Source organism: Antechinus flavipes, chromosome 2, assembly GCF_016432865.1.
Source record: "Antechinus flavipes isolate AdamAnt ecotype Samford, QLD, Australia chromosome 2, AdamAnt_v2, whole genome shotgun sequence".
NCBI lineage: Eukaryota > Metazoa > Chordata > Mammalia > Dasyuromorphia > Dasyuridae > Antechinus > Antechinus flavipes.
The window spans coordinates 545,261,291-545,286,148 of NC_067399.1; the positions used below are offsets into that span (position 1 = coordinate 545,261,291).

Here is a 24,858-nt window from a genome sequence, read left to right on the forward strand (position 1 = left end):
CTCCTTTGGCATGCTTACCTATATCCAGGCTTTTAGTTCTCTCTTTCTTTTTTTTTTTTTTTTTTCAGATGATTCTCACATCTATTTCTCTGTTCTCATGTTTTTTCTAAAACATTGACTCTTTAATTTATGGCATTATGCTTTTCATCATCGTTAATTGTATATGTCATCACTCCTCTCTCATGAGAGTCATTATGAGCTCCTTGAGGAGAGATAATAGATGTTTTTATTTCTAGCCTGAAACTGATTTACCTACAGTAGGAATGTAATTGTTGTTTATTCCTTTCAGTTGTATCTAACATTTCAACTTTGTATGGAGTTTTCTGGACAAAGATATTAGAGTGGTTTGCTATTTCCTTTTCCAGCTTATTTTACAGATTAGGAAACTGAGGTAGACAGGATTAAATTACTTGCCCAGGGTTACCTAGCTAGTAGATCTAAGACAGAATTTCATAGGAGAATGAGTCTTCCTGATTTCAAGCCTGGAATTCTATCCACTGTACCACTTATCTACCCCAAGTGCTTAGTGTTTTTTGAATTGATTTTTTTTGCAAGTTATTGCAAACTATACTGTTATTTCAGTAGACACAGTTAAATTGAAATATATATACATATATATGTAATATATATATATACATGTTGAACACTAGAAGATTTAGTTCTCATTGATATATGCATATATGTATAACCAAATATAAATGCTTTCCTTAAGCCTGCCAATTGTCTTTCTCTTGTGTTTAATGGAAAAATGCTATACTTAAAAAAAAATGAAATTGTTGGCCTTAAGGTCAGCATAGATAGAGGACAACAACAAAAAATTACAAAAAATTTAATATTACCAATTTTGAGATATGTGTGTGTGTGTGTGTGTGTGTGTGTGTGTGTGTGTGCATACATATAAGAGATATTTCCCATTGATTCAACAAAAATACTAAATATCTAATGTTACTGTGGTACTATGTATTCCTTAAATGATTCCTTTTGCCCTTATTATAGAATATTTTATATAACTTTTACTTGGAACTGAAAAATACTACTTAGATATAGATAACCTTTTTCTATTTTAGGTAAATTTTAGTCGATCCCCTATGGAAATGCGAGTCCCATTTCGGTGTCATATTAAGAGAGACTTCTTACCAGGTATCCATGTTGAGTTTAAGCAGTCTCCTCACCAAAGAAGTTTACGGGCCCAATTGTACTGGATTCAGGTAATATTCCTTTATCTTCATTTTCCGTCCCTCCCTCCCTCTCTTCCTTCTTTCCTTCCTTTTTCCCTCCCTCCTTCCTCCCCTCCTTTCCTCTCTTTTTCCTTTTCTTTCTCTCTCCTTCCCTTTCTCCCTCTCTCCCTTTCTTCCTTCCTCCTTCTTTCCTTTCCTCCCTTAACCCCTCCCTCCCTTTCTTCCTCTTTCCCTTTCTCTCTTTCTTCTTCCCTCCCTCTCTTTCTTCCTTTGCAGTTGGAATTAAATGACTTGCCCAGGATCCCACAGCTTGGAAGTGTTAAGTATCTGAAGCTGGATTTAAATTCGGGTCCTCCTAATTCCAGGGCTGGTATTCTATCCACTGCATCTTCTAAATAACTTCCTTTATCTTCATTTTCAAAAAAGTCATTAGTAAATTTTTAAGAATGGGATTATAAATTTTAACTAGGATTTATCATTGTGTGTCTACATTTTTTTCAGTTCTTCAGTATTGTTAGAGAACGTTTTCCAGTCAGTTTAATAATGTATTTTATCTATATACTTCTTGACTTATACATCTTAATGCAGAAGTAGAAGTCTTCCTTTTGGTAAGAATATCCAGCTTGTCAAAAAAAAAAAGTGTTTTTTTCCTTTTAAATTTTCAATAGTATTTTGTTTTTCCAAATACACATAAAGATAGTTTTCAGCATTCATTTTTGTAAGACTTTATGTTCCAAATTTTTCTCCCTCCTTCTCTTACCTACCTCCTCCTTCAAGCCCGCAAGTAATCTGATTTAGGTTAAATATATGCAATTCAAAAAGAACATGTTTTATATGATAATATAAAATCTGTTGAGTTTGAAATCTCTCATAAATTATTTTGGAATAAGACATTTTAATATTTTCTTAATCGTTTATAGTAGAAATCAGACTTTTTGAAAACATAGTATTTAAGGACTTTTTATTTAGCACTGTGTTTTAAAAGCAATGGCAGTTCTTTGGCACATGAAATTACTCCCAGATAGAGAGGCAGTGTTTACATGACTTACTCTCATTTGATCAGGGAAATCTTCAGTTACATGTGTATGCATTTTATGGCTTATTACTATACTGAACAAGTTGAGTTTCGATTTCCCATTTGTTTTTTAACTTATAATGAGAAATTTTCGTCATTGTCTCTGAAAATAAGTCAATTTTTTCCTTAATATTTCCTGTTTAATATTACACCAGTTTCTACCATAAGCTATTATTTATAAGACCATATATTAATTACTTTTAGCATGGCCTATCTGGTATATAGCTACAAAGATTTGCATTAATGACTTAGTGTATAAATTCTTCACATTGCTTGTGTAATTGCATACAATTTCCTATATCTTTTTGCTCTAATTATGTTTTCCAGAACCTCATATTTTTTGCCTCCACTTCCTTTGTGGAATGTGGGATCTTTCTCTAGTTGGGAGAGAGAAAAAAAGATTATATTGGAAAATAAAAATTGGAGGGGAAAAGAAAAATAAGTAGTTATAAAGATAGAAGATAAGAATAAAAAAAAAATTATAAGATAAAATAAAAGTAGAAGAAACCTTAAAGAGCACAGAGATAATTGGGGAGTATGTGTATGTGTGTATATGTATGTGCATATGTGCATACATATGTATAAAATTTAAAAAAATTAAAAATATATGCATCCTTTTTGTCTTTTCTTCTAGGTTGATAACCAGTTACCAGGTTCAATGTTCCCAGTTGCATTTCATCCTGTAGCCCCTCCAAAGTCCATTGCTTTGGATTCAGGTAAAGAAAAAGTAAAAGTTAATTTGGAACATACCTGTTTATTAAAGGTAATAAATATTAACATTTTTTTCTGTAGAGATCAATTATTTTCTCTTTTTTACCTTTCAGAGCCCAGGCCATTTATTGATATTAGCATCATCACAAGATTTAATGAGTATAGTAAAGTGCTGCAATTCAAGTAAGTAAACTAAGAAAGTTTTAACAGGAAGTTACACTGATATTTGCCACTAGCATTCTGATAAAGTCAGGGTAAACTTTTGAAATACTAATTTGTAATATAATTTTTTTTTATTTCCTCTTGTTTGAGTGTGGTAATCTATTTTATAATGATGATTACTATTTTTAGTTTTGAACCTTTGCTTTCATTGATATGGGAAACCTGTAGCATGGAAATTGTCTGCTGAAACAAATTGATACATTGTCTATAATTTTTAATTTTAGAGAGTTGCTTTAGAGCAACTTTAGAGTGCTTTAGAGCACTGAAAAAAGTTCCATATTCATAGAACTAATCTGTGTCAGAGCCTGGCCTTTAATCCAGGACACCTAAAGGCTGGTCATCTCTTATTTTCTCTTCCTTTTGAGCAAGGGCCTAGACCATTTTTGCTTGATCATTCCCTGCTCTTTGCTTTCATGTAGGTACCTTCTCTCTACTTACTTTTCTTTTTATAAATTGTTTTCTTTCCTTAGAATGTAAATTTCTTGAGGAGAGAAGCTTGTTTTTGTTTGTATTTTTATTCCTGGTAGGAAATGAGTATATGGCATTTGTCAGCCATCTAGAGCTGATTTTTATAATTAATTGAGTAATGGCTTAAGTATTTAGAGGTGGTTTTCATAATAGATCATTCCACCTATGGATAGATCTCATTATTTTCCTGATGAAAGAGCTCTTAGCAGATGAAGTAGAAATCTTCTGCTGTGGCCTTTGGCCAAAAATAGGAAATCACTGATTTAGGACTTTTTAAATCACTTTCCTTTTCTGGGCTTCAGTTTCTCACATAGATTATATCTACATCTAGAGATATATCCAGTACCTGAGTTACAGGATTATTGTGAAAATCAAATAAGGGAATGAAATAAAGCATGCTATGCTCTATTAATGTTGATTTATAATTCTAGTTCTCTTTAAATATTGCTGAAAATATGGTAATGAAATTATTGTATATATAGAAAAAGCATTATTTACTGTTACTATGTGTTATTTTTTTCTAGGTATTTTATGGTTCTTATCCAAGAAATGGCTTTGAAAATTGACCAAGGATTCTTAGGTGCAGTTCTTGCACTCTTCACACCAGCTACTGACCCTGAAGCTGAAAGGAAAAGGGTAATCATACTTTTTCATTGTGTGTCTCATAGAGTTTCACTTCTGTCTCTTAGAAAAACATGAGTGTGAAGTAATTAAAATTTGATGTTTTTATTGAATGGGTTTTTTAAAAAAGAAAACATGATTAAAAATTTCTTTTAATGATTTCATTTCTTCTAGACTAAATTAATACAGCAAGATATTGATACTCTAAACACTGAATTACTGGAAACATCCATGACAGACATATCAAGCCTCAGTTTCTTTGAACATTTCCATATTTCTCCCATTAAGGTATGCTGTAACTATTTTGGGAATGTGGGAAACAAATCAAGTATTTATTTTGAAATTTGGAAAAAATATTGTATCAGGTGAAGATTTTATTTCAAGGACCTAAGTAGAGTAGATTTTCTAAGGAAGAAAATCAGATATTTTGTTAGATATTGTAGAGGGCTGCAACTCCGAAAAGGTGTACTTGAATCAGACAGCAGAGCACTTAAGGATATTTATCTATTGGATGTGAAATAATGGCTCTATAAGCATATACTTAGGTGATATGGTAATGTGATGGTTTTCCTTATGATTGGTTCCTGCTGAATGGGTGATAGTGAGGTAATCATAGGCAAGGATTAGAGGACTAGGGGAGAGAAGTCAGAGTCACTTGGTGGCAGGAAGAGGAGAAGAGAGGCTGGAGAACCCAGATTCCAAAATCCAGGATACATCTTTGGCAAACTACATGGCAGCTTCCCTGCCTCCTTCACTTCTCCCTCTAAAGACCAAGAACTTTGATTTATCCTGACTCTGACTGATCCTGAGGCCCTCCAGCGAGCTAGCCTGGACATTATAAGATATGGTAGAAATTTACTTATTTTAAAGCACATTGGGAATTGTGAATGTAAAAAGGATGAGTCATAATTCTCCCCCTTTATTTCAGAAGGGCTCTATCCTGAAGGAGATATAAAAATTATAGGTGCTATGTATTTATCTTTGAACCACATTACTAAAGCCATTTCTTGCACATTAACTATAAAATACTCAGACAATATTGTGAATGTGATATCTCACAGCCATATTGGAGGTAGATAAATGCATATGTTAAAAATGAACAAAAAAGTATCATCCTTTTGCCTTTCTAGCATCCTTTCCCAAGTAGTCTTCCCTCAACTCTTCTTTAAAATATTTAGAAAATTGTTAGAATTCTTACAAGGTGCTAAGTCACTGGAATTGATAGAGACAATGATTATGTAATTAGTAGAGTTCTGCAAGATTCACACCTTTAAGAGAGCATATATAAACTAGGAGTGCACTTTGGGAGATTCAGAGCCAGGATTCAGTCGAGGAGATTCACAAGTCAGGCAGAACGAAGGAAGACAGAGAAGTGGTGGCAGGCTGTCCTGTGGAGAATACTGAAACCAAGATCCAGAAGGCCTCTAGAAAACTAGTTGAGCCTGAAGTGAAGGAGATAAGATTTGGAAAGAGACGGTAAAGGATTTAGACTTTTAATTCCTGGCTGCATTTGAGGTGATTATTGAACTGAACTGAAACTAAGGCTGCTTTCAGAAGCTCCCCAAGAAATCTGCTCACAGAGAACATTTACTTTAGAGAACAACATTATAGAAAATGACCAAATGATAAAGGAAAACTTGTTTATTGCATTTATATATTTACTCTTATGTTGGAAAATTTTTTGTGCCTGTCTTTTTATAAAATTAAAATGGAAGATTATACACAGAAGAACTAAGCATTTAAGATATTTAAAAAATCTAAAAACCTTGTATATTTCAATAAGCATTTCACAGCTATAGAACAGTATGCATTTTTTTAAAAAAATTTTTATATTTTTCTGCATCATTAAAAGATAGCTAATAATACAAGAAGTTCTAATCAACTATCTGAAATAGCATGATGAATTGGGTCTAAGATAAACATGCATACTAGCTAATATTTGATAATAAAGACACATAAAACATTTCAGCATTCACTTTTTTCCTTTTTAATCAACTTAACAAATGGTACGAAACATGAACATTTCAGTATCAAAGGATTTTTATATAATATAATACTATAAATTTTTGTTACATGCCACATTTTAAAAAGCATGTTAAAAAGACAGTAATGACATTGCCCTGCCTATCTGTATCTCTTTCTAAACTTCTTTCTACTTTTGTCTGTATATATTTTTTTCTTCTCATTGTATTAATAGTCATTTACTCCTTCTTTATCTTCTCCTCACCCCAAACAAAACAAAAACCTTCCCTTGTTATAAGTAAGTATAATCAAACAAAGCAAATTTTACACATTGGCTGTGCCTGAAAATGTAAATCTTATCCAAACCTTTAATTCTGTTAGTCAAGAAATGGGAGGCGGCATGCTTCATCATTATTTTTCTGAATCATGACTGCTCATTGCATTGATTAGAATTCTTAAGTCTTTATAACTTATTTTCCTTTACATTATAGTAGTCACTTCTGGTTCTTCTCATTTGACTGCATTGATGAATGCAAATCTTAAAAGTTTCTCTACAACCTTTCTTTCTGTCATTTATTTACATGACTGATTTTCTATTAGTAATCTGTATGCAAATTTATATACCATAATTTGTTGAACAATTCCCCAATTAATTGGGATCTGCTATATTTTCATTTCTTGACTTTTTTAAAAGGCTTTTCCTGTGAATGTTTTTGTATACATGGGTCTTTCCCATCTATCTTGGACGTCTTTGCAGTATATGTGTAGTAGTAGTCAATGGGTCCGAAAGCAGTTTAATAACTTTGAAGCATTTAGTGCCAATTTATTTTCTAAAATGGTTAGAGCAATTCACAGCTCCACAAATAGTACATGTATATCTGTGCAATCATTGTACTTTCAACAATTGTTAGTTTTAATTTTGGAGAGAATTATCTTTACTACTCTGATGGAATATTCTTATGGGTATCATAGACATTGATAGCTTACTTTTTTTTTTTTTGAAAACTGCTTGTTTGTACATTTTGATCTGCTAGGTTTTTATTCATATAAATATAATATGTGATATTTATATGTGTGTATATATACACCTATATATCTTAGATATCAAAACTTTATCAGAAATATTTCTTAGAAAGATACTTTTTGATTCCCATCTGATTGTAACTGCATTGTTTCTATTTGTGCAGAAGCCCTTCGATTTGTGTAAGGGTCCATTTTATCTATTTATGGTCATACGTGTGCATGCGAGCGTGTGTGTGTATGTGTGTGTGTGTGTGTGTGTGTGTGTGTATTGGTGTATGTGTGTTTGTTCTGAAGTTGTTCCAACTCAGCATTCACTTTCAATAATACAGAATTATTCAAGTAGTTATTATATCTCAATAATTATAATGTTTTACTAGTATATTATCACAGAATTTAAGGAAATTTTTGAAGATGGCCTAAAAATTATGTATAAAGTTGAATGAAGATTATTGACAAGAAATTGATCTGAACATCTCTTGATTTGGGTTTCTTTTACAATTTTTACTACCATACCCTTTTATAATATTCCATAATATGATCAAAAATATTTATGTTAACAAACTAAGCAGATTTTAAATACTTTGAATTATAAAGCAGAGAATGGAAACCTTTTGAGCACTTCTTCCTTTTCCATTTTTATGTCATTAAGGAAAATTTGAAATTATATCCCAAATATATACATAGTGCTTCATCTTAATAAATTGTTTCCATCTCCTACCTTTATGACTTTGCCTAAGCTGTCCCCTGTCCTTCAAATGTTTTTCCTTTTACTCCTGTCTCATAGATTCTTTAGATATTATGGCTTATTTGAAACCTTTCCTGATTCTCCCCTTTTGCTCCCTAGTTGATATGTATCTCTCTTCAACCTTGAGGACATTAATCTGTATTTTCTCTTAACATATTTTGTATTTATTTACTTTTTGTATCTTATTTTTCCATAATAGTAGTGTCTATCTTATAGTCTGTAGTAATTGCTCAATGTGATAAAAGAATGAATGGATATTTGGGTTTTGAACAAAAATTTGATTTTAATTTTCTTATAATACATATGTGGAGATATAGGAACCATGTAGAATTTGGGGTTCTTTTACTATGTTAAACTGAGAACTGATAATCATTTTCTAGGTTTTCCAGGATCATCAGAAAGAAAGAAATCAGTGATATGGATTATTCATGACATATTTATCAAAGTGTCAATTATTATTAATAATGCCAATAATAATAGCTGTGATTTATAAGGTGCTTTAAAATTAGTAAAGCTATTTACATAGGTTATCTCATTTTATTCTCACCAGAATCCTGTGAAATAGGTACTATATCTCCATTTTAGTGGGCAGGAAATTTAGGCAGACAGGTAAAAATGATTTATCCAGAGTCACACAGCTAGTAAATATCTGAGGCCATATTTAAACTTGGGTCAAACATTCTATTCACTGTGACTTTTTGCATTAGTAATTCACAGTTTTTGATAACAATGTAAGGTAATTATCAATAATTTTTGAGAAGTCACAGAGAATAGGAGAGACATCAAAATATTAGAGTTGACCATATACCTGATTTTTCTAAAAAGGAGATTGCCAGTGCATTCAATAGTTCATATTACAACAAATAAATTTCTAGTTAAGTGGGTGAAAGTAACACATTAGGCATTAAACATGGATGACTTGTAGCTAATTCACCATATTATTTCAGATAATTTTATATCTATTTTGCTTGCATTCTTTGTAATCTTTTAATGAAAGACTAGATGTAGTGGTAAAATGTTAAGACTCTCAACAATCCAAACTTATTAGATGGATAAGTTTAAAGTTTTATATTTTAAATGAATTACTAAGCAATTTGTGGGTTGATAATTTTTATTGGTGTATTGTAAAGCAAATTTTTTTAGAAAGAAAAAATTGGTTATTTGTATAAGCTGTTTCTAATAGCTTTTTTATCTGTCTTTCTTAAAAAATACTTTTAGTTACATTTAAGTCTTTCCTTGGGTTCTGGTGGTGAAGAATCAGACAAAGAAAAACAGGAAATGATTGCACTTCATTCTGTCAACCTCCTATTGAAAAGCATAGGTGCTACACTGACTGATGTGGATGACCTCATATTCAAGTAAGCATTATTCTCAAATAAACTGGGAACACAGGAATATTAACTGTTGTTATCATGTATAGATATTTCATTCCCTTTGTCATCATACTCTTATTTAAGATGATTTTACTCTAAAGTTAAAGGACTGGTCAGTGGTGCCATAGGGAAATGGAGTGATTCACCCTTTTCAAAAACAGTTACAAAGTTGATTTGATTATGGTTCTGGAACTCAAAGTGCAGTAGGATATAGTTGGATAGGGAATGAGGAGTCCAGTTGTCAGGAACCCAGAAATGAAATGCAATCTAGGTAGAGCTGGTCCTAGATATAGTGGGTTATTGAAACACTATTAAGCAATTATTCCTTAGAGCAGTCATAAAAGGGTTGAGACTTCCATGATTGTTTTCTGCTTCAGAGTTATGGTAATTGGATAAAATGGCTGGGGGTTGTTGAAGTACTTATGAAGCATTTAAAACTTAAATATTGGCATTGTTGTTATAATTTCCTAGAGAAATTAATAACTTCTCATTTGGCTGTGGGAGGATATAGGCATCTTCCATGGTCTGGTCTTGAAGGTAAGAAGGATTTTCAGAAAGCAAACATATGAGAAAAGTTTTTCAGACATGGAGGATGAAGTAGACAAATATGTAACAACAGAGAATAGGTGGGAATTTTGCAACAATGAATGCAGTAGTTTGGCTAGGGCATAAAATACATGAAACTAAATAGTGTAAATAAAGCCTAGAAAAAGTTATTTTAGAGCCAGATGAGAGGGAAAATTTCCTAAAAGTCATTTTTGGAAGATAAGAATATTTGTATTTAGCAGATCCATAGTTTTCATTTAAGTAAGCATTTCTTAAATGATTTGAGTGCTTGTAAATAATATTTTCTTAAGATCATAAGGTCTTTCTATGAAGAAGGTCATTCAACAAAGATTAACTTAGTTTCTGCTTAAATTATCTTAAATGCTAGATTAATATAGTAAAGATGAAATTTCCCTAAAAAGTTAGTCCAGAATGTGTTTATTAGTGAAGATAAATATTCTCTAGCTATAGTGCTTCTTAGGCTCTAGATCAGATTTTATCTCTCTCCTAAAAATTTTTTTTGTTTTGTTTTTTAAATAACTTTTTACTGACAGAATCCATGCCAAGGTAATTTTTTACATCATTATCCCTTGCACTCCCTTCTGTTCTGATTTTTCTCCTTCCTCCCTCCACCCCCTCCCCCAGATGGCAAGCAGTCCTTTACATATTAAATAGGTTACAGTATATCCTAGATACAATATATGTGTGCAGAACCGAATAGTTCTCTTGTTGCACAGGGAGAATTGGATTCAGAAGGTAGAAATAACCTGGGAAGAAAAACAAAAATGCAAACAGTTCACATTCATTTCCCAGTGTTCTTTCTTTGAGTGTAGCTGCTTCTGTCCATCCTTGATCGATTGAAACTGAGTTAGATCTTCTCTTTGTCAAAGAAATCCACTTCCATCAGAATACATCCTCATACAGTATCTTTGTTGAGGTATAATGATCTCCTGGTTCTGCTCATTTCACTTAGCATCAGTTCATGTAAGTCTCGCCAGTCCTCTCTGTGTTCATCCTGCTGGTCATTTCTTACAGAACAATAATATTCCATAGCGTTCATATACCATGATTTACTCAACCATTCTCCAATTGATGGGCATTCATTCATTTTCCAGCTTCTAGCCACTACAAACAGGGCTGCCACAAACATTTTGGCACATATAGGTCCCTTTCCCTTTAGTATCTCTTTGGGATATATGCCCAGTAGTAACGCTGCTGGATCAAAGGGTATGCACAGTTTGATAACTTTTTGAGCATAGTTCCAAATTGCTCTCCAGAACACATTATTTAGATGTGCTCATAACTCCACCAACAATGTATCAGTAGCCCCGTTTTCCCACATCCCCTCCAACATTCCCCATTATCTTTCCCTGTCATTCTAGCCAATCTGACAGGTGTGTAGTGGTATCTCAGAGTTGTCTTAATTTGCATTTCTCTGATTATTAATGACTTGGAGTGTATTTTCATATGGCTATAAATAGTTTCAATTTCTTCATCTGAGAATTGTCTGTTAATATCCTTTGACCATTTATCAGTTGGAGAATGGCTTGATTTCTTATAAATTAGAGTCAATTCTCTATATATTTTGGAAATGAGGCCTTTATCAGAATTTTTGACTGTGAAAATGTTTTCCCAGTTTATTGTTTCCCTTTTAATCTTGTCTGCATTAGTTTTGTTTGTACAAAACTTTTCAATTTGATATAATCAAAATTTTCTATTTTGTGGTCAGTAGTGATCTCTGATTCTTCTTTGGTCATAAATTCCTTCCTCTTCCACAGGTCTGAGAGGTAAACTATCCTATGCCCTTCCAATTTATTTATAATCTCATTCTTTATGCCTAGGTCATGAACCCATTTTGACCTTATCTTGGTGTACGGTGTTAAGTGTGGGTCAATGCCTAGTTTCTGCCATATTAATTTCCAATTTTCCCAGCAATTTTTGTCAAATAATGGGTTCTTATCCCAAAAATAGGGGTTTTTAGGTTTATCAAATACTAGATTATTAAAGTTATTGGCTGCTTTGTCTCCTAAAATTTTTATAAGAATGAGATACTAATATGGTAATTTATAGAAATGCATAAATGTATACTGTAGGAAACTGTCAAATTTGTATGGCCAGGATGCAAAACTAATTATAATTTCTAAATGTTCAAGATTTCAGTTGTATTTAAATTAAGTATCAGTTACTAAGGATGACAGTTCTCATGTACTTCTACTTTTCAGACTGGCATATTATGAAATTCAGTATCAGTTCTACAAGAGAGATCAACTCATGTGGAGTGTTGTCAGGCACTATAGTGAACAGGTAATTTTTGACTCAAGAGAAGAACAAACTTCCCCATTTTTCTTGCTTAGTAGGCTAGGTGATCACTTAATTATTTACTTAGTACCCTTATTTACTTATTACTAAGTACCAAGTACTTAGCTTAAATAATGAAAATGCATTTCCTTACTTAACTTTTTCTTCTTTCTTTTCAATAAAATATATTTTTTTTGTAGTAGGTAGAAGCTGGTTACCTCAGACTCTTAAGGTTCTAGAGAATCAAAAAGGGAAGCCTCTTGGCAATAGTATGAACCTGAAGAGAGTCTATATATTATAATCAGTATAGAAATAGTACCTAGATATGTTATAAGAGAGGAATCCTTCTAAATCAGTACCAAAAATAAAATAGAAGACTGAGGCATACTTAGGTTATTCTAGTTTTAAGTCTGTGCTCAAGAGCACATAGTAACTATTTAGGGCCTCTTAGGTACTATTTCAATACTGAAGGTAATATTAAGATATCATTTATTTGTAGTATTGCCATTCCATTTCCTTTTTGTTCTGATTTGCAAATATTGCACATCTTACTTTTCCCTTCAACTATAATATTTGACTTAACTAATACTGTTGTTTTAAAAGTGTTACTGTTATCTTAATGTTGAACAAATAAATAACCATAGAGCCTTTATTAACTCTTTTTTTTTAGTTTTTGAAGCAGATGTATGTCCTAGTATTGGGCTTAGATGTACTTGGAAATCCATTTGGATTAATTAGAGGTCTATCTGAAGGTGTTGAAGCACTCTTCTATGAACCTTTTCAGGTATTTCATTCTATTTGTTTTGACTCCCAAAATAGGGAATTGAATTTCTACTTTATCTTTTTCTCAAATTGAACATTTAAGTTTAACGAATTATTGAAGCATTCAAAGGGTTAAAGAGATTTAAATTTGCTTTCACCAATCCCCGGGTTCTTTAAAGGAGTTATTAGTACTTATCTCTTTTTACTTAAGTACTATTCTTTTAATTAAGAAGTACTATTCTTAAACCCTTTTTGTATTATGCTCCTCTTTGTCAATGTGGTAAAGTCTATGTATCTCCTCTAAAAATAATGCTTTTAAATGTATAAAATAAAATATGTAGGATTACAAAGGAATTCAGTTGTTTTGAAATGCAGTTCTTAGAATATTAAAGCACCAAGTTCGTGGGCTGTACGCTAAGAATCCCATTCTAAAGATTGTAAGAAAGCATAGGGTTAGAGAAGATAGTTGGAGAAAATGAATTTTTGCTATATCAGATTTGAGTTTACATTCTGAGTCTTCATATAAGTACTATGTTGCTTCAACTTTCCCATGTCTCTCTCTTTAAAAATCTAACTTTAAATGGCTTTTTCAGGCAAGAATTGTATCTCTTATGCTTTCTTCTTTGGAGTATGCTTAAAGTATATGACGTTAAAACGTTTGACTCTGCTGTTTTATATTTTTAGTTCTTTCACAGAGTTTGACAAAATTCTCTTAGCGATTAGGATGCTATGATCATAACGTATACTCAATAAATTTTTTTTCTTGAGAGGGAAAATGAAAAGAATGTTAAAGTATGGTGTTGAATGGAATTTCAAGATTTTTTTGAAGGTTATCGCTGGAAAAATATGTATATTTTTATTAGTCCTAAAAGTATTAATAGACGCTGTTAAATCAAAGTGTAAGAAATTAAAATTTTAATTTTTTAAATCAGGGAGCTGTTCAAGGGCCTGAAGAATTTGCTGAAGGGTTAGTAATTGGAGTAAGAAGTCTCTTTGGACACACTGTAGGTATGTGTTATTTCATTTATTCTTAAAAGTCACTAAATTCTATCTTATGATAAAATTTTCATATTTACTCAAATGAGGATCTCTTTTCTTCTAGTACCTCTGGGTAAAAAATAGTTATTCTCTTGCCTTTAAATGAATGATAGTTTTAAGACAGCAGCCTGTGGTTCTTATCACTATTCCTGTGTGATCCCTTTTAGAGAGATTTTATATGACCAGCAAGATAGCCAAATAGTTACTTAATACAAACTTTTCTAAATCAAAACCTCAAAATAATTGAATTACATTAATCATCTAAGTTAACATATATAAGATATGCTAGCTTTTAATAGTAATTTTACTATTATGATTATTGTCAACCCAAGTATAAAGTAGTTTCAGCTGAATCAGCAAGACAATTAGGCATAATAGCTTATGCAAGGTTAAATGCTCATTAATAAATACTTAGACACTTTCATTTAGTGTTTCTACCTCCAACCAACTCCAAGCACCTATCTCAGTGACCCCAAATAAGCTTAGTCTAGTATTGAAAATGCAGCTGTATGAATCCTTCATGGCAGCAGTCATGCAAGAAAAAAACAGACACTAGTTTTCCCCAACCATTTGGTAGAAAAGTGAGGAAAAAAAGGAGGATTCAACCACAGAAGAAGAGCCATATTTGATTCTCATATTCACAGACTAGCAGGGAAGATACCATCATCTGGATTAAAGGGGCTCATGAGTCTGATCTTCTATATCCTTTCTCCTTTCCACTACTCTACCCTGTCCCAGAAATCACTATTGATTAGAGAAATGCAAATTAAACTCTGAGTTACCACCTCACACTTCTCAGGTTGGCTAGGATGACAAGAAAAGATAATGATAAATATTGAGATGTGGGAAAACTGGGACATTAATACAATGTTGTTGGAGTTGTGAAATGATCCAACCATTATGGAGAACAATCTGGAACTATGCCCAAAGGACTACAAAACTATGCATACCAGTAGTGCCATTACTGGATCTGTACCTCAAGAACTCATAAAGGAGGGAAAAGGACCCACATGTGCAAAAATGTTTGAAGCAGCTCTTTGTATGGTAGCAAAGAATCGGAAAAGGGAGTGGATGTCCAGCAATTGGGAAATGGCTGAATAAGCTGTTGTATATGAATATAATGAATATTATTATTCTATAAAAAATGATGAAGCTGGTTTTAGAAAGGATACATGTGTTTAATCATACTTTTAAGTATGAATTGAATATATAGTTTAATAAAACCAAAGAAAATGGCAGAATGGATAATATCAAACAGTCTGTTACACATTGTAAATAATGTTGAGAGAGAGAGAGAGGGAGGGAGGGAGGGAGGGAGGGAAAGAGGGAGAAAAGGAGGGAGAAGGGCAGTCATAGAATTTACTCTGTATCAATTTAGTCCAAAAAAAAAAAGTTAAAATCAGTCTATGAAACAAGTTGACAAAAAATTGATAAAGTCAAAAGAAAATCAAAGTTGTTTCATTATGCTGCTCAGAGAACATAGATTGTACCAAAAGCAATAAATATAGAGAATATCACTTAAATTCATGAATGAAAATTGTCAGTCGAAAAGAGAGAGTGTAGCATGTAGTAGACTTAAGTATTTTGTGGAGTGCTAGGTAATTCTCAGAAGGTTAAATTAAAATATGAACTAAATGAAACTACTGGAGAATTTTGAGCTGAAAAACCTATGGCATCTTCTGAATGGAAACAATAACAAAAATAATGCTTGTTGTTAGTGTCATATAGTACTTTAATTTAAAAAATATATATTTCTAGGCCAGAGAAATTTTAAGTGAAAGTTGAAAAGCAGAAATCTTAAACATGTTCTTTGTATATCTAATCACATACAAACAATGACAAAAATTGGTGACTAATAGGGTATATGATCAAAAGACAGACATAAATGGGGACAGTGGTAACATGCTGAATAATAGGTCAAAGGACAAAGCAAAAACTAATAGCTTTATGTAAGAATAATAAAGATGGATAGCCTACTAAAATTTCTAAAATGTAGCTAAAATAAAAATAAAAAATAATTTTCATATATTTAAAATAAAATAAATACTTGAGTATATATTTTAAAAATTAAATGTGAAACTGTAAAAGTAGAAAGTAAAAAAATAAATCTAAAATGAGGGTAATAGAAATCTTGAAAATTAAAGTAGAAAATAAAATGTAAAATAAACTATAGGATAATCAAAACTAAAAGCTATTTTTTAATTAACAAGATTAAGTTTATAGGTAAAATGATTGGAAAAAAGAACAAGACAAAAACCCCAAATTACCAAAATAAAGAATAACAAAATGAAATCACAACAGAGCAGAAACAAAAAATTATCAGAAACTATTTTGCATAGTTATATGCCATAAAACGGAAAATTTAAAAATAATGATTATCTCTGATAATGTTTTAGATTATTTTTCTTCCTAATGAATCTGTTTTCCAAATAATTAATTTTGCATATTGCTAAACATGAGATGGGAAGACCATTTTCAAATTAGGTTATATATTATCATTTAAGGACTATGACTTTTTTATGTGTATAATTTTTTAAAATAACCAAACTTCATTTTGTTTATACTAGGAGGAGCAGCAGGGGTTGTGTCCCGAATAACAGGTTCTGTTGGGAAAGGTTTGGCTGCAATTACAATGGACAAGGAATATCAGCAAAAACGACGAGAAGAGATGGGCCGTCAGCCTAAAGATTTTGGGGACAGTCTGGCCAAAGGAGGAAAGGGCTTCCTGAGGGTATTATGTTTATTTTGGATCACTATTGAATTTGCTTCCTGCTATTTATTTAATAATATGAAGATAGCAATAGAAATCCTCATTTTGTAAATGAATTTAATAAATTAATCTAGAGTTTGTGTTAGGAAATAAGGCTGAACTTGCTAAAGAACTTGTATTGTGTCTACTAACTTGTTAGTCACTTCTCACGGTGAGTTCTGAGTGTTTATGTTCTTGAAATGGGCTTTGCTAAAATAATTAAATTTTAGAGTTAAGTTTAAGTGCATATCCATAACCAGTATACCTTTTACTTTAAGTTAATGTGTCCTTTTAATTTGCTTAGGTTCAGACTAAGTGTGTGGTTTGTTACAGTGGTCAACAATTTTACTTACGGTTTTTATAGAGTGGAAGGACTTAATGAAAATCAAGTTTATTTTGAGTTACTACGTGAAATTATTGATGGGCAAGGGCTTGTTGTAGGAGCAGGTGATGCCTGGGCTTATATAACAGCTCAGGCTGGTCACGCTCCTTCTACTCCTCACTGTTTCCTCTGTAAAATGGGGATGTTTTAGTATTCATAGGTTTCTTATGAGAAGCAATCACTTGAAGCACTTTGCACAGATCTCAGCCTGTGATGGCCTAGCAAAAAAAGTGAGGCATCAGGCTTATCAGGCAAGACTCCAAAGTATAGAACTAAAGCTACTGTTAAGAAATTATTAGAAGCAAACCCTTGGGAGGCACATGGCGGCTTAATTTTTACATTTGCTCATAGATAGAAAAGGTTGTCTCAGAAATTAATGATTTATTTTAGCTCTTTTCATTAAATTAAGTTACATTTATATGACAGTACTGTGGCAGATAAGATTTTGATGATAGTGGTGGCAGTGATTTGATGCTATGATGGTACCAGATAACAAACAGAAAAGAAGCCGTGATCAAGTGAATAAGAATCTTAATGTATTTGTAAAATATAAAACTCATATAGACAAGCACCAAATGGGTATGTATTTTAGATAGAACAAATTAGAGAAAAAGGCCATCATCAAAAAAAGTTTTAGAGAGACTCACAGAAGATAAAATGGATAATTTTAAGTACATAAAATTAAAAAAACAAAGTTTTTTACATAAGCAAATATAATAAAGTTAAGGTGAAAAAAGAAATATATGGGGAAAATCTTTGCAGCAAATGCTTTTGATAAAAGTCTCATTTCCAAAAGATATGTGGAATTCGTTCAAATTCATAAGATAAAAGCCATTCCCCACTCGACAAATAGTCTAAGAATATACACAGTTCTCAAGGAAAGAAACCCAGACTATACAGCTAAATGAGAAAATACTCCACACCACTAATAATTAGAGACAAATTAAACAATTTTGAGATTCTGTCTCAGAATAGCAAAGAATACCAAAAAAAAAAAAAAAAAAAAAAAGATGGGGAGGAACTGTGAGAAAATAGGAGCGTTATAGTAAATGATAAATTTAAGTCTCAAACTGATAAATGAACATTTTAGTCTATATGTTATATATAATTTATAATAATCACAGTACATTGAGGTATTTGTTTTGTTTGATTATGAATATTTATTATAAGAAATTTATTTTTCATTTTTTCCAGTAAAGTGAGAAATACTATGGAATAAAAATAGATTTGTTAATTTTTTAAGAAATATTCAATTGTTATACTTTATTACAAAATCTTACAGTTTGATGTTAAACATCAAATATCAAAGGTTTCATTTTTATTGGAGATATGCTCTGTAACACCAAGTAACTTTACTTAAATATTAGGAGTTATAGCCAAATAAAACTTGTTAATAAAATAAATACTTAAAAACGAATTTAATATGTCAACAGAGACCTCTAGTGGTCATTTGAAGTTAAGACATCTCTAATTGACTATATTACTGTTTTTTCTTTCAGGGAGTTGTAGGGGGTGTGACTGGAATAATTACCAAGCCTATGGAAGGTAGGATGAAAATATTTTTTTCACAAACCATATTAGAAACACCTTTGCATCCTATGAACAAAACAAATTTCATTTTCATGTGTTTGAATTATTGACTGAAGCTAGTTCCACACAGAAAATTTTGAATATTATTCTCATGCCATGAGCTAGAAATTCTGTGAGCATACAGTAGTAATTAATTCTGATTATCTATATTGTTGCTGCGTTAGCTACTAAAATAAGTATGGTAATGTCCAGAACTTTGATAATTCTTCTCTGAATCATTTATTTCCATTTCTTTTAAAAAGGAGGGAAAGTTAGAACGGGTTGCCCATTCTTCTACTTTGAGGCCTAAAGAGGCAGATTTCCTATGTCTTCTTAAATATTTCACTCTGAGCTGGATTCTTAGACTTTATCGCCTAATGGGACTAAATGTATATCTCAGAAAGTTCATTTCTAAAAGTTTGCTTAATTAATGAATTCATTATTCTGCATTTTCTGGATACAGACTTATATTGTATTTTTGAACTAGTTTAGAATTGAGTAAGTAAAATGGATCTTAATGTTTTCTTGTGATCTGAAGGGGCCAAAAAGGAAGGAGCAGCTGGATTCTTTAAAGGAATTGGAAAAGGGCTCGTGGGTGCTGTTGCTCGTCCAACTGGTGGCATCATTGATATGGCCAGTAGTACCTTCCAAGGAATTCAGAGGTAAAAAAAAAAAGTTTTAAAGGAGAGTGTGATCTCTTAATAAGGCTTTAAAAATGATTGATTGTATGTAGTTGTGTAGACATAGGTCATATAGAGCAAAAATTTTTTTTTATTTTTTATTGGCTCATGTGTTTAAAAATGAAGCAAAGAAGACTAAAGTCATGAACCACTTTTTTTTTTTCAGATTTGTAGTTATTAGCCAATAGGAGTACAGTTAAATAAAGTCCCGAGTTTACAAATATCTAATGCATAAAAATTTTTGCTTTTATAACAAGTATTTAAATATATTAACAAGCACGATTTTATCCTGATGCTTGAACATTTTAATATATGTGAAAAAATGCAGATTAAAACTATTATTGTAATTTTCATGGTAGACCTGGCTGGGCTTCTGATTTTATTAGTATGTGGAGCTCCTTCATGAGGAAAATCTTTTTACCAATGCAGGCCTAGTTGATTCTGCAACTTAAGTCTAAGAGTTACTCTAAACACTCAATGTTGGATGAGGTAGCCATGGTCATAAAGGTAGTTGGTTTGAAAGGCATAGTTTGAATTCAAGTCTTTCAGGTTAAAAGACCAGTTCTTTGTTCACCCTGTCAAGTTGCTTACCATGGTGGTGCACGAAGATTGTATAGTATTTTACTAGTTTATCTATTCTATATCTTTGTAGAGTATATTGTTTTGAGGTGAGAGTGAGGTACTTTAGGTACTTCTGATCCAGTTTTACTGTGATAATTAAAGGGGAACTTCTAAGTGTGTTGTAGCCAGTAGCAATACAAACTAGATTAAAATTCAATAAAAATAATCTTTTGGAAGAGAACACATACAAAGCTCAATACCTAATTGATGTTTTGTTTTTTTTTTTCCTTCTGGATTAGTTCTGACATTTTTATTGGTCTGTTGAAAGTACATGTCTTTCAGAATTTTTTTTTTTAATATGCTGGAATCTATATGTATTCATCATTCTATCCTTGATCATCTTTTCTGCAGTTCTTTATCCATTCCCTTTAAAACTGCTGTTATGTTTTCATTTCATTTCTAAAGACTATTGGTGTTTAGAAGAGGATGTTAATCATAGATCATAGGTTTAGAGCTGAAAGAAACCTTAGAGATTCTTGAGTCCATTGCTCCTGTGAAGCAGCTGAATTAGAGTCAGTCAGTAAGCATTTACTAAGTGCTTATTATGCACCAGGCACTGTGACTTACCCAGGTCACACATCCCAGAGTGGGATGTACCTGTTAGTCCTCCAGACTTTAAATTCATCACATCAAGTTTGTTTTATTCTTACTTCTCTGTTCATATAGGGCAGCAGAATCAACTGAAGATGTATCTAGTCTTCGCCCTCCTCGCTTGATTCATGAAGATGGGATCATAAGACCATATGACAGAAGTGAATCTGAAGGTCATGATTTATTTGAGGTAATTGTTATGTTTTTTGGTCATGTAAAATTATGTTTATATTTTTAGATTTCAAAGAAGTTTGTTATACTATATTCTTTGGGCTGTCCTTATAGTTGACTACTGATTATTGGATTTTTTGGGGGGTATTGATTTAACTCAGCACTATGAATGGGAGCTATAGGCAATTGTCTACTTGGAAAAACTTAGCTTGGACAGAGAAAAATAAGAATGTTTTTAAAAAGCCATGGAATATGAAACACTTTTAGAGCGGGCAAACTCTTCAGTTAATGAGTGTTCATTTGTGTTTCATGCTTTTTAGGTATCACATTCTTATATTTCACTTGGGCATTTTGAATTCCACAGCTTTTCTTTCTGTATTCCACAGCTTTTCTTTCTCTTTAATTGCTTTATTGAGACTTTTATATAAATACTAATTAATTCTGGTAGAATGACATAGATGAAAGCTCATATAGCATAGAGTATTTTTGATTCTTAAAACATATTTTAAATTATTTTTCTGACTTTCAAGCTTTATCTTTGTTATGTGTTAAGTATGACTGTCTTGCAAATGCTACCAACTTTGTCCTCAAAAGAAAGTGAAATCTGTAATGTTATTAGCCTTTAGTTTTTTTTTTTTTTAATTGTAAGTTACTGTGCTTTTATTTTTTTGCATGCTTCTAACTTTATTTTCTATCTTTCTTTTTTTTCTGCCTACACAGCAAGAACTGGAAATAGAGGAGTAAATATTTCCCATACTACTACTTGGTCTCATCCTTAAAAAAAATATTGTGGTATTAATTTACTGCTTGTGGAGTACTTAGATTGAGGGTCAATTTCAATGAAATGTTCTCTAGACCCTTAATTTCAGTTGAACTTTTAAGTATTAGTCTATAGGCATTTGACACACCAAATAAAAGTATTAGTACAACTGATTTGAAGCACAGAAAGATGTAGTTAAAAAAAAATTATATTCTTTAGTTAGGTAGGGGAAAAGCCTTATTGAGCTTCCAAAATGATGGGCTTTTGCTTTTCAAGTTTAGAATTTTCATCTTTTCTAATACTCTTCATGTGAACACTATGAAACGTCAATATAGAAAATACAAAACTAGAATCATTGTTTTGTTTCTGTTAACTCTGAGGTCCTAACACTTTTGTTACACAGTTTTTATTTCTCAGAATGCCCTAGCTTTTGTTGCGTTATAGGTGTATCATCTTGGGCATCTGTTTTAATTATTAACAGCTGATGAATTGCAAATCAAATTGAACTGAAGATTTAAGACAATTAGCTAAGAGACAAAGTAAACACCAATCTCATTCTAGAACTTTCTATATATGGCCACTTTTTTTATTTTGCACTCAAACTTTTTCAAAATAGTCTCAACTAGGCACAGAATATTTAGTCTTGATGATTGTAACTCCATATATTACTCCTCATAAGAGAATTATTTAAGAAGCATCTTTATATACACAAATTTCTGTGCTTTACAAACCAGCTATGGACTTTTAAGACCAGTTTGATTTTAGAGAAATTATTCTCTTGCCTCATATACAGTTGTTAACAATTCATGAATAATATAACTCTTATGAAAATTAGCATGATCAGGGAAATGTGATGGTATTTTTCCTAATATTCATCTGAAATGATCTCATCTAATATATGATTTTTATTAGAAGAGAATCTGTTGTCTTTGAGCCACCTGACTTTACCATAATACACTGCAATTTTCTGTACCCATTGTCTCTGTCTATAAAATGATGCATTGTCACCTCCAGTGTCTATAATGCTTTCCTAAATTAAAAAAGTTAGACTGAAATTTTAAATGAACATTGATATGATAGGTAGTACCTGTGTAGAATGAGTATTAGGATCTCAAATCTTGGTTCGGGGTATTTTTTTTTTTTTTTAATTGTTACCCAGGGAGGAAATAAAAGACTCTCTTAGATGCTTTAGAGCTTGGGAAACAGCTGTGTATATGTATATTCATATAATTTTCTATGAAAATGATGGATATAAATTTGAGTTATAGTCTTAAATCATCCATTAATTGTCTATTTTAAGGTAAAACTGGTACTTTCTTTTCCTAGGGTATACTGAGCTTTTGATGGAACTTAACTTTAGAAATCCCTTTACTTACATGTGTTTTACCTTATTATTTATTTAATACTTTAAATAATTTTTATATTAATACATATTATCTTGTGTTTCCCTTCTTTATGTGAGTTATAAAAAGTACATAATTAAGAGGCATTTCTTTTTTTAAAAGTTCTAAGCAAATAAATATGTATTCCTATTTGATTTATCAGTGGACTTGTTAATTTTACTCATTAGTAATATGTTTTTTACTCAGAAGTAATATTGCTAATATCATAAAATCCAGAATACTCTAGAGTCCCTTATATTATATAAATAGGGAGAGGACTTGATAATTTTGTAATACAGTTGTTCAAGCTTGTCCTCTAGGAAAACTAGAATTTTCTCCTTTGTTCACTCTATAATAATCAATCAGGTAACCAAGTATTGAGTGTCTACCTATATATCTTATACTGAAGGGGATACAAAAGAAATACTGCCCTCTGGTCTCTGCCCTCAGGGAATTTATGGTATATTATATACACATGCACACACATATATATGTATATGTCTTTATATAAAGTAAAAATAACATTAATGAAGCAACTAAAGTACAATTAAGTTCTTAACAGTATGATACTAACCACAAGTTCATTAGGTTGTTTACTAGCTATTTATTAGATATTTCTCATGACTTTCACATCTTTTTTTTTCTCATTATATTATTTTTGCTTAATGAGAATAATTAATGATTTTCTCACACTGATGGATATCAAATCTTGTTACATATTTTAATCCATTTTGAAAAGAAAAAAATCTTCCAAACTACTCCTTATTCTTCTGGAATGGAAGTAAGAAAAATTTTGGATATTAGTAACTTAGCAGTTGATCTAGAATCTAACTTACCAGCTATTCATGGACAACATGTCTAAATAACTTCATTTGAAATATCTAAATGCTACAGTTGTGTGGGATTTTTTTAGTTGCATTTTCTTTTTCTATTTAACAGCCATTTAATTTATTTCTCTTTCTAATATTTCCTCTCTCCTTCCCTTTACTGGAAAAGAAAAAAGGAAAGCAAAAAACCCTTGAAATAAACATGTATAGTTAAGCCCTAAATTCTCAGATTGGCCAGTGGAATTTATTAAAGCAAAAAAGAAACTGGTTTTTGTTTTGAATATAATGTCATATACTTTAAAATTATACTTAAAAGTTTTTTTTGCTAAGCTCAACTACCAACATAAAAATTAGAGTAGTAAGCTAATATTTATATGTACAAGATAGAAAATGGTTAGAATTTAATATACATTTTAATTTGAATGTATCATACATATTAAATTCATATTTCAAAAATGAAATTCAAATCTAGAAAATTACAATAACTTTTCTAGTTAGAAAAATTAGCACAAATATAAAATGATTTTATCCAAGAATTGATATTCAAGTGAATTCCTAATACAGACTTTTGGTATGACAATTATACCCTAATTTGAGACCCATTCTGAGAAATAAGACTTCACCTTCTCTCTGAAAATGGATCTCCTTCCTTCCATCCTGGAGTTTTGGATTGCCTAAGGATGAACTTGGACCAGGCATCTGAAGAATTGATACTAGAAAATGACATGAGTAGAATAATCTTGCTGCCTGTTTATATAGTGTGTTTCTATGATATTTGACTTGTGTTATTTGTTTACAAATTGTTAAACTGTTATTTGCTTATTAATTGCAAATTCTATGTATTTTGAAATTAGTTACCTCACATTATTTTCATAATATACATCTAAATACCAATTAATAACCCTAAGTGATAATTTGATTATTGAAATGACCAGTTTCTCAGTTTTTAATGTGACTGTGCATATATTACATGTAATAGTGACTTTGAAAGAGTCCAGAAGAATGTTTCTTCTGTATTTATTGTTTCTATTTGGATTGTCTTGTGTTTATATTTGTTTTTAGCAAAAAAATTATGGTAACTTTTAAAGTATTAGAAATTCTATG

General features: G+C 31.3%; 1 protein-coding gene across 1 annotated transcript in view; it reads left to right on the forward strand.

Annotated features, from left to right (window-relative positions):
• The window catches only part of VPS13C (vacuolar protein sorting 13 homolog C), a 186,969-nt gene that overhangs the window by 155,620 nt on the left and 6,491 nt on the right, over positions 1-24,858 (forward strand). Inside the window, 13 exon segments of the mRNA XM_051973796.1 lie at positions 1,068-1,208; positions 2,888-2,969; positions 3,078-3,147; positions 4,179-4,290; positions 4,450-4,563; positions 9,224-9,363; positions 12,147-12,228; positions 12,893-13,006; positions 13,917-13,992; positions 16,590-16,753; positions 18,653-18,698; positions 19,261-19,384; positions 20,690-20,804. Coding sequence (XP_051829756.1) covers positions 1,068-1,208; positions 2,888-2,969; positions 3,078-3,147; positions 4,179-4,290; positions 4,450-4,563; positions 9,224-9,363; positions 12,147-12,228; positions 12,893-13,006; positions 13,917-13,992; positions 16,590-16,753; positions 18,653-18,698; positions 19,261-19,384; positions 20,690-20,804 — 1,380 coding nt within the window.